Source organism: Mustelus asterias, chromosome 18, assembly GCF_964213995.1.
Source record: "Mustelus asterias chromosome 18, sMusAst1.hap1.1, whole genome shotgun sequence".
NCBI classification, from domain to species: Eukaryota; Metazoa; Chordata; class Chondrichthyes; order Carcharhiniformes; family Triakidae; genus Mustelus; species Mustelus asterias.
In genome coordinates this window covers 7,205,883-7,223,703 of record NC_135818.1, presented here as the reverse complement: position 1 = coordinate 7,223,703, position 17,821 = coordinate 7,205,883, and the positions used below count along the sequence as shown (strand labels likewise).

The following is a 17,821-nucleotide window of genomic DNA, read 5'->3' as shown; positions in this document are numbered from 1 at the left end:
ACTCAGGTGCAGTCGATAAAAGTGTAGAAATATCACTTTGACGTTCTTCATTTGTAACGTGAATGAGTCTGATCTTTCTTCCTGTATTCAAACTCTCTGAAGAAGATCACACACCTAAAGTTTATTGATTAGTGTCACAAGTAGGTTTACATTAACAGAGCAATGAAGTTACTGCGAAAATGCTCTAGTCGCCACACTCCGGCGCCTGTTCGGGTACACTGAGGGAGAATTTAGCATGGCCAATGCACCTAACCAACGGGTCTTTCGGACTGTGGGAGGAAACCGGAGCACCCGGAGGAAATCCACGCAGACACGGGGGAGAATGTGCAGACTCCGCGCAGACAGTGACCCAAGCCGGGAATCGAACCCGGGTCCCTGGAGCTGTGAACTTCTGCAGCCACATTTGCAACCTCAAAGAAGGGCAAGCATCACATTGTCTGCGGTTGTCAAGATGACCGTGGCTCTGAACATTTATATGTCCAGTCCTTTCCAGATTGCTGCTACAGAAACAAGCAATGTCTCACAGCCTGCACCGCTACACAAGAGGGATCGCTGAGGCAGCAAATGCTGACCTTGACAGCAATGCCCACATCTCATGAATAAATTAAAAAATTACATGTTTTGAGAATGGTGTGGACAGAAATCAAAACTGCTATTTGTTTTATAGCTTGTTCTGGTGCATTGCAGAAAATAAAATGTTAACAATTTCCCGAGCTACATATTAAAAGAATGCGCCAAAAATAGTTTTTCCCCACAAAACAAAGCAGCACGGTGGCGCAGTGATTAGCACTGCTGCCTCACAGCGCCAGGGACCCAGGTTTGATTCTGGCCTTGGGTCACTGCCTGTGTGGAGTTTGCATGTTCACCCTGTGTCTGCGTGGGTTTCCCCCGGGTGCTTCGGTTTCCTTCCACACTCCAAAGATGATGATGGCGTTGGACTGGGGTGGGCACGGTAAAAAGTCTCACAACATCAGGTTAAAGTCCAACAGGTTTATTTGGAATCACGAGCTTTTCCGCTGCTCCTTCAAGCCACTCACCTGATGAAGGAGCAGCGCCCCGAAGGCTTGTGATTCCAAATAAAACTGTTGGACTTTAACCTGGTGTTGTGAGGCTTCTTACCGAGTCCAAAGATGTGCAGGTTAGGTGGATTGGCCATGCTAAATTACCCCTTAGTGTCCAAAGATGTGTAGGTTAGAGGGATTAGCAGGGTAAATACATGGGGTTACAGGGATAGGGCCTGTAACCCCACGTATTTACCCTGCTAATCCCCACGTATTTACCCGATGCTCTGTCGGAAAGTCGGTGCAGACTCGATGGGCCGAATGGCCTCCTTCTGCACTGTCAGGATTCTAGGATTCTACTCTATGAAAGCCAAGATTGCAAATACATCCCAGCTGTTTGTAACTTCATTACAGTGTGAATGTAAGCCTACTCGTGACTAATGAATAAAATTTTTACTTTAATGAGAAGTGAAAGTCAAGTTAAAATGCTGCAATTGTTGAAATGTGACAATTATTTGGCTTTGTTTATTATTGCTATTGGCATTTCAGGATTTATTACAAAATCCTAATTTTTTCCCAAAGGAAAAGGACTTGGATTATAACATCTTCCACAACCCGAAATGTCTGACATTTGGAATACTTTTGGGGAGTGGATGTAAATCTGAAAATCAGCTGAAACACCAAGTAGCCAATGAAAGTAGAGGAAAGCTGAAATCCCTCCCATAAACCCATCATCTGATCAATGACACTAACCTTTATCCAGTTGCACGTTGCCCTGTGCTGTGCATCTTTGCAATGTTCCCTCCTTACAAAACTGCAATTAATCCTCAAAACACAAACGGGCCTTTCACCCACCCTCCAAACTCAGCCTGATTTGGGCAGAGACGAAAGGAATTAGTCTTTTTTTTGACGCAGGGTGATTGTTTTGTGAGTTACTTCATTGCAGCAAACGCTCCCTCAGGGAGAGAGACAGAAGACGAGGTTAAAACCAGCAAATTATCCCCATGCATGCGCATGCAAAATATTATCCAAAGTACATCAATCTATACTTTTTTAAAAAGCTACAATTATTTTTTTATTCATATAATCAACCATGGACAGGATTTAGCAAAATTATTTTTGTATCAAATATTTTAATCCAATTTAATTTAAAGCGTAACTGAGATTCCAAACAAATGATAACATTTATAGAGTGGAACCCAACATTGGTAAGTATTAGCAGATTGCAACATTAGATACAATTTATATTCAGTTTGCACAAGAAGCAGGTTGCAGAATTGTTGCAAATACTAGAAATCATAGAAACCCTACAGTGCAGAAGGAGGCCATTCAGCCCATCGAGTCGGCACCGACCACAATCCCACCCAGGCCCTACCCCCACATATTTACCCGCTAATCCACACATAGAATAGAATAGAAACCCTACAGTGCAGAAGGAGGCCATTCGGCCCATCGAGTCTGCACCGACCACAATCCCACCCAGGCCCTACCCCCACATATTTACCCGCTAATCCCTCTAACCTACGCATCAGGACTCTAAGGGGCAATTTTTAACCTGGCCAATCAACCTAACCCGCACATCTTTGGACTCTAAGGGGCAATTTTTAACCTGGCCAATCAACCTAACCCGCACATCTTTGGACTGTGGGAGGAAACCGGAGCACCCGGAGGAAACCCACGCAGACACGAGGAGAACGTACAAACTCCACACAGACAGTGACCCGAGCCGGGAATCGAACCCGGGACCCTGGAGCTGTGAAGCAGCAGTGCTAACCACTGATATAGGGGCCTATATCACTAACCTGATATAGGGGCCAAATGCTGCCAAAAGAAGAGCAGTGATTGTACAGATCCCAATGATGGTGAATAAGACTGGCATCCTCACTGGGGCTGCAGCAGCTTCTGCAAGAGGGAGCTGGGGATCATCCTCCCGGGACCGGAAGGAGCAGAAAACTACAACTCCCAGAATGCCTTGACCCTTCCCTCGGGATCAGACTTCTCCCCTTCCCCGGGGTTCAGACCCGCTCCATTCCCCTTTCCCCCGGGGTTCAGACCCGCTCCATTCCCCTTTCCCCCGGGGTTCAGACCCGCTCCATTCCCCTTTCCCCCGGGGTTCAGACCCGGTCCGTCATCCTCTCCCTTCCCCCGGTCCGGGATCAGACCCGGTCCGTCCCTCTCTTCCTTCCCCCGGGGTTCAGACCCGGTCCGTCCTCCTCTCCCTTCCCCCCCCCCCCCCCCCCCCGGCCATTGCCGCGGTGGTGGGGGAGGTGAAGCGATGGCGCGGGCTGCGGCTGTGTGGAGGGCCCGGCTGCAGGGAGTCAGCTGATTGCGGGAGGAGGAGCCGGAAGTGTGCGGGATGCCGCTGTAGCTGCTGCCGGGTTTCCCCCTCAGGGTCAGTCTGTTGTTCAGAGTCAGGATGTCCTCCGAGGAGTTTGAGAAGCTGCACGAAGCGTTCGGCTGTGTGTCTGAGGAGCTGAGGCGCCAGTGTGAGCGGCTGGCGGGCTGCCCGGGAGGTGAGGGAGCTGCTGCTTACTGTCAATGCTGACCCCCCCCCCCCCCCAGCAACATACTGACTGGCAGCTGACAATCACTGCCCAGACCCCAACCCCCAGACCCCAACCCCCAGACCCCTAACCCCCCAGACCCCTAACCCCCCAGACCCCAACCCCCAGACCCCAACCAAAGAACAGTACAGCACAGGAAACAGGCCCTTTGGCCCTCCAAGCCTGTGCCGCTCCTTGGTCCAACTAGACCAATCGTTTGTATCCCTCCATTCCCAGGCTGCTCATGTGACTATCCAGGTAAGTCTTAAACGATGTCAGCGTGTCTGCCTCCACCACCCTACTTGGCAGCGCATTCCAGGCCCCCACCACCCTCTGTGTAAAAAACGTCCCTCTGATATCTGAGTTATACTTCGCCCCTCTCAGCTTGAGCCCGTGACCCCTCGTGATCGTCACCTCCGACCTGGGAAAAAGCTTCCCACTGTTCACCCTATCTATACCCATCATAATCTTGTACACCTCTATTAGATCTCCCCTCATTCTCCGTCTTTCCAGGGAGAACAACCCCAGTTTACCCAATCTCTCCTCATAGCTCAGACCCTCCATACCAGGCAACAGGTAAACCTTCTTTGCCCTCTCTCTAACGCCTCCACGTCCTTCTGGTAGTGCGGCGACCAGAACTGGACGCAGTACTCCAAATGTGGCCTAACCAGCGTTCTATACAGCTGCATCATCAGACTCCAGCTTTTATACTCTATACCCCGTCCTATAAAGGCAAGCATACCATATGCCTTCTTCGCCACCTTCTCCACCTGTGTTGCCACCTTCAAGGATTTGTGGACTTGCACATCTAGGTCCCTCTGTGTTTCTATACTCCTGATGACTCTGCCATTTATTGTATAACTCCTCCCTACATTATTTCTTCCAAAATGCATCACTTCGCATTTATCCGGATTAAACTCCATCTGCCACCTCTCCGCCCAATTTTCCAGCCTATCTATATCCTGCTGTATTGCCCAACAATGCTCTTCGCTATCCGCAAGTCCAGCCATCTTCGTGTCATCCGCAAACTTGCTGATTACACCAGTTACACCTTCTTCCAAATCATTTATATATATCACAAATAGCAGAGGTCCCAGTACAGAGCCCTGCAGAACACCACTGGTCACAGATCTCCAGCCAGAAAAATACCCTTCGACCACTACCCTCTGTCTCCTATGGCCAAGCCAGTTCTCCACCCATCTAGCCACTTCTCCTTGTATCCCATGAGCCTTAACCTTCTTAACCAACCTGCCATGTGGGACTTTGTCAAATGCCTTACTGAAATCCATATAGACGACATCCACGGCCCTTCCTTCATCAACCGTTTTTGTCACTTCCTCAAAAAACTCCACCAAATTTGTAAGGCACGACCTCCCTCTTACAAAACCATGCTGTCTGTCACTAATGAGATTGTTCCGTTCTAAATGCACATACATCCTGTCTCTAAGAATCCTCTCCAACAACTTCCCTACCACGGACGTCAACCCCCAGACCCCAGCCCCCAGACTCCCAGACCCCCAGACCTCAACCCCCAGCCCTCTGGAAGCTTCTGATAATTTTCACTGTAAGCGACAATAATAAATCAAATCAAAAGACTCCGTCCAAACACCAATTGGTGAACAGTGACAAAAATATTCACGAGGCCCATTGGAGGCTCTCTCTAATTAACCAATATTAGGTGCATTGGCCGTGCTAAATTCTCCCTCCGAACAGGCGCCAGAGTGTGGCGACTAGTGGATTTTCAGTAACTTCATTGCAGTGTTAATGTAAACCTACTTGTGACGCTAATAAATAAACTAAAATAAAACTTCCTTTCTCTGCTACAAACCATCTCACTTGATTCTCTATGTCCCCCACCGCCCGCCCCCGCCCCCCCATCCCCCCCGACTGTGAGGAACTTGTAAGCTCCAAACCTCAACTGTCTACACTTTGATTTGATTTATTATTGTCACATGTATTGGGACTCAGTGAAAAGTATTGTTTCTTGCGCGCTATACAGACAAAGCATGCTGTTCATAGAGTACATAGGGGACAAGGAAAGGATAAGGTGCAGAATATAGTTTTGCAGTTACAGATAGGGTGTAGAGAAAGATCAGCTTAATATATGGTGGCAGCAGAGAAGAAGCTGTCCTCGAGTTGGTTGGTACGTGATTTCAGACTTTTGTATCTTTTTCCCGACAGAAGAAGGTGGAAGAGAGAATGTGCGGGGTGCGTGCGACCTCTAACCAAACTGCACTTTTATAACTGTTTCTCCAAGCCATCACCTGATCCATCTCTCCTGGGAAATCTGTTTACTCCTGCCTTGATTCCCTCATCTGTCAACTTTTGACCACATCGGAACAGGAGTAGGCCAATTAGTCCATCCAGTCTGCTCCCCAATTCAATATGATCATGGCTGATCATCCACTTCAATACCTCTTTCCCCATGCTATTCCTTTATGTCACTGGCAACTGGCACAGGGGGTGGGGAGGGCAGGGGGAGCGGGGAACACGGGAGGGCGGGGAGTCAGCGGGAACATGAGGGATGGGGGAGATTTACTCCTATGAGTACTACTCCTGTGCCACTCACTCCCTCTTCATCATGGCACCCTTGGCAGTTGCCCAGATGGTAACGCCAGCCCTGCATTGCACATCCACTGGAAGCTCTCTGAGGTCTCCCTGGACTCCGGTTTGATAATCATTGTCTTATTCTGCACCCAGGCCCACTCACCCAGCTGTCCTTTCTGATCTACATTGGCTACCGATCTTGCGACACCTCAAATTTCAAATAATCATCGTATTCTTTAAATTCTTCTCTTTCTATTTCTAACATCGCCTGTACCACAACCAAACCTCACCACTCCAGCCCTCATCCACTGATTTCTGTCTTTTATGCACCGCTCGTGCATTGCTGCAACAGCCCATGTGGTATAGCTACACCCACAGTGCTCTTAGGAAGCGAGTTCCAGGATTTTGACCCAGTGACAGTGAAGGAACAATGATATATTTCCAAGGCAGGATGTTGAGTGACTTGGAGGGGAACCTACAGGTGGTGGTGTTCACAGAATCACAGAAACCCTACAGTGCAGAAAGAGGCCATTTGGCCCATCGAGTCTGCACCGACCACAATCCCACCCGGGCCCTATCCCTATATCCCTACACATTTACCCACTAATCCCTCTAACCTACACATCTTAGGACTCTAGGGCAATTTTTAGCATAGCCAATCAACCTAACCCGCACATCTTTGGACTGTGGGAGGAAACCGGAGCACCCAGAGGAAACCCACGCAGACACGAGAAGAATGTGCAAGCTCCACACAGACAGTGACCCAAGCCGGGAATCGAACATAGGTCCCTGGAGCTGTGAAGCAGCAGTGCTAACCACTGTGCTACCGTGCCGTTGTTCCCAGGTGTCTGCTGTCCTTGTCTTCTAGATGGTAGATGGCGCAGGTTTGGAAGGTGCTTTCGAAGGAGACTTAGTGAGTTGCTGCAGTGCATCTTGTTGACGGTACGTGCTGCTGCCTTGATGTGCTGGTATAGGAGGGAGTGAATGTTGAACATGGTGGATGGGGTGCCAATCAGGCTTTGACCTTCTCTCTGTTTCTCATCTAAATAGACTTATCTGAAATACCTCCTGTCCTGCCCCTGCCTCTCTTCCCTGTTGCTAAAATACTGCAGGATATTTCGAGCAGTCTCTGGCATTTTATCAGTGCCGTTTTGTCTGCAGCTGATGTCCTCGATTGTTACTGCAGCAGTATAATTGCTCTCATGTTTGTTTTAATCAGAAAGGATGCAGTGTCCTGTTGTTTTAGTGTTCCCTGGGATTGCAGAGTAGAGCTTAATTGGGATAATTGACAGATCAGATCGTATGACTGGGGACAGCTCGGCTTTCACAGAGAATTCCAACCGTGTTGCTGCTTCAGATGCTGTTTGCACTTGAGAGAGAGAGAGCAATGTTTTTGTTTTCCTCTCTGGAGTTGGAGGTTCTGCTGTCTGAGTGTTGCTGTTTTGGAAGCTGCAGGGAGAGAGGTGTTAAAAGCTGGAAATCTAGCATCTTGTTTTAGTGTTAACTAATTCTGAAGAAGGGTGTATGTCTGTGGGATTTTGCTTTAAACTGGAACAACAAAGATAGCTAGCAGTTAAGGATAATACTGTGTCATGCTTAAGTCTTGTAATTGATAAAAGTTAATGCTTAATTGATAAAAGTTAATGCTAAATTAACTTTAAATTAATGTTATTGATAAAAGTTAATCTTTTTGTTATTTTCCAACTGTGTTCTTGAATAAACTTTGTTTGATAAAAGCTCCCGAGTGGGTCACTGGAATCATACCTGGTGTGAAACATCTTATGCTCACCAATGGCAAAATTAAATGCAAAACTTAGGGTCTCGGCTAACTTCACAAAACACCTTGGAGCTTCCGGCCTGGACCATAACACTCTCTTCAATCAGAACAGACTCCCAAATCTTGACGTCCTCTCCACACATGCTGCAATTTATCTCTTGGCCAACTGTGCTCTGTGTTTGCTTTTTAAACCCTGATCACTACCTGAAATCTGTATTAACTGACAAGCGGTCAAAGGCACTGCATAGATTTATGTTCAGCTGTTGTAACGCTGTCTTAACCACTGATCTGGATATCAAATTATATTTTGAAACTTCCCCCAATGTCTGCGATCAAATAAAATCGAGAACTTAGAATATGGATTGTGTATGAAACTAAAAAGACAAAGGAATACATTAGAAGAAATAAATGAGAAGGCTGATGTGGATGGCAGCACGGTGGCACAGTGGTTAGCACTGCTGCCTCACAGCGCCAAGGACCTGGGTTCAATTCCCGGCTTGGATCACTGTCTGTGCGGAGTCTGCACATTCTCCCCATGTCTGCATGGGTTTCCTCCGGGTGCTCCGGTTTCCTCCCACAGTCTGAAAGATGTGCTGGTTAGGTGCACTGGCCATGCTAAATTCGCCCTCAGTGTACCCAAACAGGCGCGTAGTGTAGTGACTAGGGGATTTTCACAGTAACTTAATTATAGTGTTAATGTAAGCATACTTGTGACTAATAAATAAACTTTGAAACTTTATTCACTCTGGAACAAGTCAATAAGTTTAGCGCAAATGATAAGAGATGATGATAGCGGTGATGCTGAAGTCAGAAGAAGCATAGAGGTAGCCAGAAGGAATTGCATGAAGATGGAAGATGTGTTAACTACAAGAAAACTCAAGTTTGTACCAAAGAAGTAACTCGTAAGATGCTATATTCTGTCCACTTTCCCCTCTGCCTCAGAAACGGAAAGATAAGAACATAAGAAATAGGAGCAGGAGTAGGCCATCTAGCCCCTCAAGCCTGCCCCGCCATTCAATAAGATCATGGCTGATCTGATAGTGGTTTAGTTCCACTTACCTGCCCACTCCCCATAACCCTTAATTCCCTTATTGATCAGAAATCTATCTACCTGTGTCTTAAACATATTTAACGAGGTAGCCTCCACGGCTTCAATGGGCAGAGAATTCCAGAGATTCACTACCCTCTGAGAGAAGAAGTTCCTCCTCAACTCTGTTCTAAACTGACTCCCCCGTATTTTGAGGCTGTGTCCTCTAGTTCTTGTTTCCTTTCTAAGTGGAAAGAATCTCTCTGCCTCTACCCTGTCTAGCCCCTTCATTATCTTATATGTCTCTATAAGATCTCCCCTCAGCCTTCTAAACTCCAACGAGTACAGGCCCAATCTACTCAATCTCTCCACATAAGCTAACCCCCTCATCTCTGGTATCAACCTGGTGAACCTTCTCTGTACTCCCTCCAAGGCCAATATATCCTTTCGCAAACAAGGGGACCAAAATTGCACACAGTACTCTAGTTGCAGCCTCACCAATACCTTGTACAATTGCAGCAAGACCTCCCTGCTTTTATACTCCATCCCCTTCGCGATCTGTGAAAGATAACAGGCCTTTGAAATGTGGATGCTAAGACGTGTGTTTAAAATGCCACATTCAGACCAGAAGACAAATGAAGAGCTGCTTGAAATTGTAAGAGCAAAAAGAAGTCTAGGAAGTGACATCCAGAAAACAAAATCAGTGTTTCAGCCATTTGATCAGAGCTGGAAAGCTATAGAGGCATCACATCTCTATGGAGCAGAATGAGGGGCCGAGCTAGGCCTAGCTGGGTGATGGATGTCATAGAGCGATTCCAGATGAGCTATAGTGGATGTGTGAGACTGACCAGTATGACACATCATGGTAACAGATCTCCTATCAGGAGTAGCCACAGGCTGCATCATCAATGTCTGTATCTCAGGCACTCAAAGGATAAGTATAAAAGCTGGAGGGTGTACTAAAAATAAAAAATGATGGAAATCTTAGAATCCTACAGGGCAGAAGGAGGCCATTCGGCCCAACGAGTCTGCACCAACCACAATCCCACCCAGGTCCTATCCCCATAACCCCATGCATTTACCCTAGCTAATCCCCCGACACTAAGGGGCAATTTAGCATGGCTGATCCATCTAACCCACACATCTTTTGGACTGTGGGAGGAAATCAGAGCACCCGGAGGAAACCCACGCAGAAATGGGGAGAACGTGCAGACTCCGCACAGACAGTGACCCAAGCCAGGAATCGAACCCGGGTCCCTAGCGCTGTGAGGCAGCAGTGCTAACCACCGTGCCACCCCAAAATATGCCAAGTGCATCAGTACCTCTAAAGAGATAAGACGGGTTTAAGCTTTGGTTGTTCCCTTTGTCAGGACGGTTTGTTAATAGTTCAGTGTTTACTGTAAATCTCTCTCTCTGCTTTCTGGGTGGTTTTTGCATGTTGTGGTTGAAGTGCGTGTAGAGATGTGCAGGAAGACATGGGAATAATGTGAGAAGAGACAGGAACCTGAAAGATGGGTGTGATGCATGTTTCGTGAAGGCAACACTAAGAAGCTCATACAAAGGTTAATGGCAGGCCAGATGTCAGCGACGGGTTCTTATTCTTTTCCAACAAATTCCACTTCAATGACTGTCCGCGATGGGAGAGTTACGGGAACAATCACTCGCGTTTTTATTTGCCTTTAATGGGGTAAAATATAATGGTTCTGTTAATCTGGTGCATTTATCCAACAAATGGGCCTAATGTGACTAATGAAGCAACAAAGCCTTGTGTGAGCAGTGCCTCAATGCCTAAACCCATGTCCCACGAGTAATAAATACTTCAATTAGTTCAAACAGTAGGATGAAAGTAGGCTGGATTTTGTGAGGATTAAAACAATGCAGCATTTAGTGATGTCAGCAGATGTGATGCCAAAATAAATAAAATAAATACTAGTTCAGTTGTACTTGTGACAGAAATGCAAAGGGGAAAGATACCTCTGTATCAGCAACACACACATTCAGTTTTGCCCATCAACTGAAATATAAATCACAGCTGTATCTTGTGCCTCATCTCAGCACAGTGACCTAAGTCTACCATCTTCAGCTGCTTCATCAATAACCTTCCTTCCATCAAATAGTCAGAGGTGGGGATGTTCACTGATGATTGCACAACGTTCAGCACCATTCACCACTCCTCAGATACTGAAGCAGCCAGTGCCAAAATGCAGCAAGACCTGGACAATATCCAGGCCTGGGCTGACAAGTGGCAAGGAACATCCGTACCACACAAGTGCCAGGGTCCACCAAGAGAGAATCTAACCATCTCTCTTTGATATTCAATGGCATTGCCATCACTGAATCCCCCACTACCAACACACTGGGTGGGAGTTACCATTGACCAGAAACTGGACTAGTTATACAAATACCGGAGCTACAAGACAGGTCAGAAGCTGGGGATCCTGCAGCAAGTAACTCACCTCCTGACTTCCCAAAATCTGTCCACCATCTACAAAACACAAGTCAGGAGTGTGATGGAATACTCTCCATTTGTTTGGATGAGTGCAACTCCCGACAACACTCAAGAAGCTCGACACCATCCAGGACAAAGCAGCCCCGCTTGATTGGCACCCCTTCCACAAACATTCACTCCCTCCACCATCGGCACACAGTGGCAGCCGTCTGTACCATTTGTAAGATGCACTGCAGCAACTCACTGACGCTCCTTACTCGGCACCTTTCAAACCCATGACCGCTACCATCTAGAAGGACAAGAGAAGCAGAAGCATGGGAACACCACCACCACCTGGAAGATCCCCTCTCAGTCACTCACCACCCTGACTTGGAAATATAGTGGCCGTTCCTTCACTGTTGCTGGGTCAGAATCATGGAACTACCTCCCTAACCACACTGCAGGTGTACCTACATCACACAGGTCTACAGCGGATCAGGAGGGCAGCTCATCACCTCCTAGTCCAGGCCAATTAGGGACAAGCAATAAATGCTGGTCGGGCCAGCGACGCCCACATGAATTCGTTTTTAAAAATTCAGCCTAGAGATTTGCGGAAACATTGTTTTGGTGAGGGTGGGTGCAAGTTACTGTTTAAACTGTTTAAACAAACCTGGTGATCCTATCAGATTCTTGAGTCAATATTTGTGTATCCCTCAGCCAAGAGATCGGAGAACGGTTTGATTGTGAAATCGCTTGGGTACAGATACCTGATTGTAACTGCTGATTAGAATACACACACATCAAATATTTTAAAAATTGCTACAGTTTCGAATGTTTTCTTCGGAGTATTTTCCTGAGTGGAATAACATACTATCAAAATGTCAGAGGCTGATGTGGTTTGTTTTTAAAAGAACAGTAATGCTACTGTGGTTTGGTCTTTTTAATGTGTTGAATAATTTTTGTGACATTGCGTTTTTGTCCTGGCTTTCTGCTGTGTTCAAATTCTACAATGGGAACTCTCCCTCCGCACCAATGATAGGATCAGTCTATTCGTGCCCCATTTCGAATGTGTTTTTGTCCTCTTTAGTGCAGCATTACACGGATGAGAAGACACATTGGCAATTCGTGCCAGAGGAATTTCCTTAAATTTTCCTCTTCCTCCCTTTGGGTAATCCCTTTTAGCTACAGTGTCTCCTGCTGACAATTTAAATGCCTTTGGGAGCGCGTGAGAATCCAAGTAAAGCAGACAATTGCAGCTTATCACTCCTCGGTACAGTGCTCCCATTTACCAGGTTAATTCACCAAGATCACACTAATATAAAGGCAAAATACTGCGGATGCTGGAATCCGAAACAAAAACAGAAAATGCTGCAAAAACTCAGCAGGTCTGACAGCACCTGTGGAGAGACAATAGAGCCAATGTTTCGAGTCTGACTATTTGCCAGAGCCTCCCAAAGGGTCATCTAGACTTGAAACATTGGCTCTGTTCTCTCTCCACAGATGCTATCAGACATGTTGAGTTTTTTGAGCATTTTCTGTTTTCGTTGCAAAAATTGGGGGCAGCACGGTAGCACAGTGATTAGCACTGCTGCGTCACAGCGCCAGGGACCTGGGTTCAATTACCGGCTCGGGTCACTGTCTGTGCAGAGTCTGCACGTTCTCCCCATGTCTGTGTGGGTTTCCTCCGGGTGCTCCGGTTTCCTCCCACAGTCTGAAAGACATGCTGGTTAGATGCGATGACCTGAACAGGTGCCAGACAGTGGCGATTAGGGGAATTTCACAGTAACTTCATTGCAGTGTTAATGTAAGCCTTACTTGTGACTAATAAATAAACTTTAAAAACTTTAACTTTAAAAATCACACATTAGTTGTCTAAATAATGCACTCACAAGATATCTAAAGTTAATACACGTGGTCTAATTTTCCACAGTGCTGTTCGTTTGAATGCGAAATTGCAATTTGTTGCACAATTTAGCATCAAAGCCATTTTCTTCAATGGCTTGGTGACCCCCAGAGAATTAAAAAAAAAGAAGTCTTCATGCTCCTTCCTGCTGGCAGGATCTTCCTGTCCCACCGATGGCCACCCTCTGCGGCGGGTTTCCCGGTGGTGGAGGTGCGAACCACATAAAGCACCGGAGACATCGGCAGGACCGTAAGATGCTGCCTGTGGCCAATGGCAAGTGGTCTTCGCTACTGGAAAATCCAGCTGCCGGTGCCTGGAAAATCTCCCCCTCGACCTATTAGTCACTGGGGTAGAAGGGGAGAGTGTAAAGCCTGATTAGAATTGTGGCCACTCATTTACTGTAATCTGTCTTCCATCTGATGTTTTGCAGAACAGAAGAAAAGGCTTCTGCGAGAAATAGATGAAAAAGTTGATGAAACCAATGAAGTTGTAAGTACCTCTCTGGATAATTAAAGTGTGACGTTTTATTAGACATCTCGGGGGACTTTCAAAACCGTGTGCATTGACTGATTTACTGAACAACTCCGATCAATGATGGACTGTGGAGTAGTTTAATTTATCAGGGGATGGCAGCAACACCGATTATTTGTGAGTTTGCACCCTTCATTGCTGAATGCTTTTGTTTCCAGCTGGATGGAATGGAAAAGGAAATAAAGAAAGCACCGCCCTCCTACCGTAATCAGATGAATGTCAAAATCCGTTCATACAGAAAAGATGTGAGCAAGTTACAGCGGGACGCTAGAAGCAGTGATACTGGATATGGAATACATAGTGATGTTAAGTACACTGTGTACAATACTGAAAATGAACAAAGTGTAAGTACTGCAACTAAAAAAATTATTGTAGCAACTTCATTCTCCTTTATCTCACGAGAATTGAAATGTAAATCCAATTCTGTCCAAAGATGTACGGGTTAGGTGGATTGGCCATGCTAAATTGACCCTTAGTGTCAGGGGGACTTAGCAGGGTGAATACGTGGGGCTACGGGGATAGAGGCTGGGTGGGATTGTGATCGGTGCAGACTTGATGGGCCAAATGGCTTCCTTCTGCACTGTAGGGTTTCTATGTACACAAGAACACAGAAAATAGGAGCAGAAGTTAACCATTCGGCCCATTGATCTTGCTCTGCTATACAATATGGTTATGACTGATCTTGGGCTTGAACTCCATCCCCCCCTGTATCACTTGATTCTGAAACTCCAAATTTGTCTATCCCAGCCTCTGAATGTACTCAACGATGGAGTATCCACAACCTTCTGGGGTAAAGCATTCCAAAGATTCACAACCCTTTTCGTGAAACAATTCCTCCTCATCTCAGTCCTGAGAGGTCGTCTTCTTACCCTGAGACTGTGTCCCTGTGTTTTACATTCCATAACCAGCGGTAACGTTCTCTGTGTTTACCCTATCAAGCCTGACACGTTTCAGTGAGATCATCTAGGTTTAATATAACATGGTGTATCGCTAATAGAATATTCTCTTCACATGAGAGTTAACTTTTAGTTCACTAAACAAATCTTTATTTTTATTGGCAAATTGTAGAGCTCATTAGCGATGAAATTCATTGAAATGGCAACTTGTTTATTTATTACAAGGGGGCACAAGTTCAAGGTGAGAGGGGGGAAAGTTTAAGGGAGATGTGTGGGGAAGTTTTTCAGTGGGTGTCTGGAACGCACTGCCAGAGGAGGTGGTGGAAGCAGGCACATTAGCAACATTTAAGAGGCATTTGAATGTGTACATGAATAGGGAGGGAATAGAATAGAGGGATACGGACCGAGGAAGGGCAGTTTTTGTCTTTTAGTTTAGTTGGGTCACTATGATCGGCGCAGGCTTGGAGGGCCTGTTCCTGTGCTGTACTTTTTGCTCTTAATTAATCTATTTGTTGCCCCAAGGCCCTTGTATCAGATGTATCATAGGTGACATTTTTCTTTTACATTATAATTGTCCCTATAGTACACTTTAATGTTTCTGGTACCAGCCATCTTTATGGGTTCTTTAATGGGTAGAGTGGACGTGGAGAGGATGTTTCCACTAGTGGGAAAAACTAGAACCAGAGGGCACAACCTCAGGCTAAAGGGATGATCCTTTAAAACAGGGATGAGGAGGAATTTCTTCAGCCAGAGGGTGGTGAATCTGTGGAACTCTTTGCCACAGAAGGCTGTGGAGGCCAGGTCATTGAGTGTCTTTAAGACAGAGATAGGTTCTTGATTAATAAGAGGATCAGGGGGTTATGGGGAAAAGGCAGGAGATTGGGGTTGAGAAAAATATCAGCCATGATTGAATGGCAGAACAGACTCAATGGGCCGAGTGGCCTAATTCTGCTCCTATGTCTTATGGTCTTTAATTGTGATTCAGTTCCATGTCAGTTTGGACTATTCTGTGCAGTGAAGTTGGACTATGTTCCTTGTAGCCTGCAGAGACAGAAGATATGGCTTCCATTAGTCTGGGCTTGATTTCCAGTAGTTAACCTGCTTCCTGATCAGTGCCCCTTGTTCAGTTTTCCAGCTATGCTTTCCAATATGCTAAAAATTAATCAAACAGAAACAAAATGTTTTGATTGTGGGGGGGGGGGGGGGGGACATGAAGGGGAGAAAGTGCTTTCTCCCCTCTCTGAAGGCCAAATAAGTCTGTAATTGCAGAGTCTCCATTATTCTCTAACGGTAGGGTGAAAACATGTTAGTCAGATTCGGGGTGGGCATTTTGTGACGAAGTAAATGACTGACTTGCCCGAACATATCCTGCAAAACCTTTGAAATTGAGAAATAAATTCTTGTTCCAGTCAGAAAACGCTTTGAAAAGATCTAAAGCCATCATGTTTCTCCAGTGTCTGTTTCTTTGTTAGAACAGCTCAAGCCTAATTCTGCTTTAAGCCCCAACATTTTCTCTTTTTTTGTCCCCCCAGAATTACTTATCTTCTCAGCGTGCTTTGCTCTTGCAAGGTACAGACCGTCTTAACCGAGCTACCCAGAGTATAGACCGTTCTCATAGGATAGCAGCAGAAACAGATCACATAGGTTCGGATATAATCGAGGAACTTGGTGGACAACGCGAGCAGCTGGAACGGTCAAAAGACAGGGTGAGTTCTCATTGTTAAAAGTGTGCATGGAGGGCGTGCATTTTGGTGAGAAATATAATATCCCTCAGTCTGAAAACTTTAAACTGGATACTTTGCCCCTTTTTGTTTGCTGTTCATACTTTGTTTTCATCCCTAAGCTAATAAACACGGGTGAGAATCTGAGCCGGAGTCGCAAAGTGCTGCGCGCCATGTCCAGGAGGTAAGTTTCAGAGAAATCTAGTGAAAATAACAAAACTAAACATCATTACTGCTGCATCAAGATGGAAATTAGGAGTGCCTTAGTCCACACATCCAGTGGGACTCAAATCCAATGGGACACTGCCCACAAGACCTCCTTGGCCACTGATAGGACGATTAAGATTGGAGATGTGAATCCCCATGAGACCAGGATATCTTAAGGCTGGAGTGGGGTTAGTGTCAGGATGAGAATGCTTAACCTGGTGCTGTGCTTGGAACAGAGCAGATGAGTGGACAAGAGTTGGTGTGGGCGGTATTTTGACCTTCAGTTTTAGATAGCACTTAAAAGTTAAGACAACCCACAACGACTTGGAGGAGCAGTGTATACAGGGAAAGATTTTCAAAATGGTACAAAACATTACCTAAATTATTTCACTTGTAATAGGAGGTATTGATTTTCTTTCAGTGCTTTTAGTTCCTGTCCCAAGGTGGCACAATGGTTAGCACTGCTGCCTCACAGCACCTGGGACCCAGGTTCAATTCCTGGCTTGGGTCACTATCTGTGGAGTCTGCATGGGTTTCCTCCCACAGTCCGAAAGACTGGTTAGGGTGCATTGGCTATGCTAAATTCTCCCTCTGTGTACCTGAACAGGTGCCAGTGTGTGGCAGCTAGGGGGTTTTCACAGTAACTTCATTGCAGTGTTAATGTAAGCCTACTTGTGACACTAATAAATAAACTTTAAATGTTAGAGGTCTTTCTCCCCACCCCCAGTTAATCTTTTATTAACAATCTCTTGTGGATAGACTGCTTTCTCCCCTATCTCCTGCCCAATGTTTTACATATTTGGAAAAGTAGAAATGAGAGAAATGTATTCATTTCTGACCCTCAGTTTTTTTTGATCTCTCTAGGGTTATGACAAACAAGTTGCTTCTGGGTATCATCATCCTTCTGGAAGTGTCCATTCTGGCAGCTGTTGTATATGTAAAATTCTTCCGCAAACACTAACTTAAGATGTACATGCATGTATAGTCTGTGTGGTTTCAGTGCCCTGAACTCCTGCTGAAGTGCTTCCCCTGAAGGTGACAGGTTTCTGGCTCGACTGCAGTGTTGAAAGATGAGACATTGAGGATGCGTATTAAAGTACTTTTATTGCTGAACCATTCCATTCTTCATCACGTACTCAACCTGGTTAGAGGACTCCCCTGTGGTTTGATGGGTCTTGCAGCTGATGAAGTATCTTGGAGCAAGATGAAGAAACTTAACAAATTAAGTTGCATTTGATCA

At 45.9% G+C, this 17,821-nt stretch overlaps 2 protein-coding genes across 7 annotated transcripts in view; one reads left to right on the top strand and one right to left on the bottom strand.

Annotated features, from left to right (window-relative positions):
• The window catches only part of rdh12 (retinol dehydrogenase 12), a 31,230-nt gene extending 28,294 nt beyond the window's left edge, over nucleotides 1-2,936 (bottom strand). For all 5 annotated transcript variants that reach the window (XR_013499980.1, XR_013499982.1, XR_013499981.1 and 2 more), the window contains exon 1: nucleotides 2,804-2,936. Coding sequence is in view for 2 of the 5 variants with exons in the window: in XM_078233330.1 (XP_078089456.1) it covers nucleotides 2,804-2,880 (77 nt within the window). In the remaining 3 variants the exon portion in view is untranslated. The remainder of the gene's footprint in view (nucleotides 1-2,803) is intronic.
• A 325-nt stretch (nucleotides 2,937-3,261) lies between these two features.
• vti1b (vesicle transport through interaction with t-SNAREs 1B) lies at nucleotides 3,262-17,714 on the top strand. Of its 2 annotated transcripts, none has more exons than XM_078233334.1 (6): nucleotides 3,262-3,393; nucleotides 13,657-13,715; nucleotides 13,916-14,101; nucleotides 16,186-16,359; nucleotides 16,497-16,558; nucleotides 17,446-17,714. In XM_078233334.1, the coding sequence occupies exons 3-6, from the start codon at nucleotides 13,925-13,927 to the stop codon at nucleotides 17,540-17,542; spliced, it is 510 nt and encodes a 169-aa protein (XP_078089460.1). In that variant the 5' UTR covers nucleotides 3,262-3,393; nucleotides 13,657-13,715; nucleotides 13,916-13,924; the 3' UTR covers nucleotides 17,543-17,714. The 2 variants fall into 2 exon arrangements, with proteins under 2 accessions (XP_078089460.1, XP_078089459.1); XM_078233333.1 differs by having other exon boundaries at nucleotides 3,384-3,514.
• The last annotated feature ends 107 nt before the right edge of the window (nucleotides 17,715-17,821 follow it).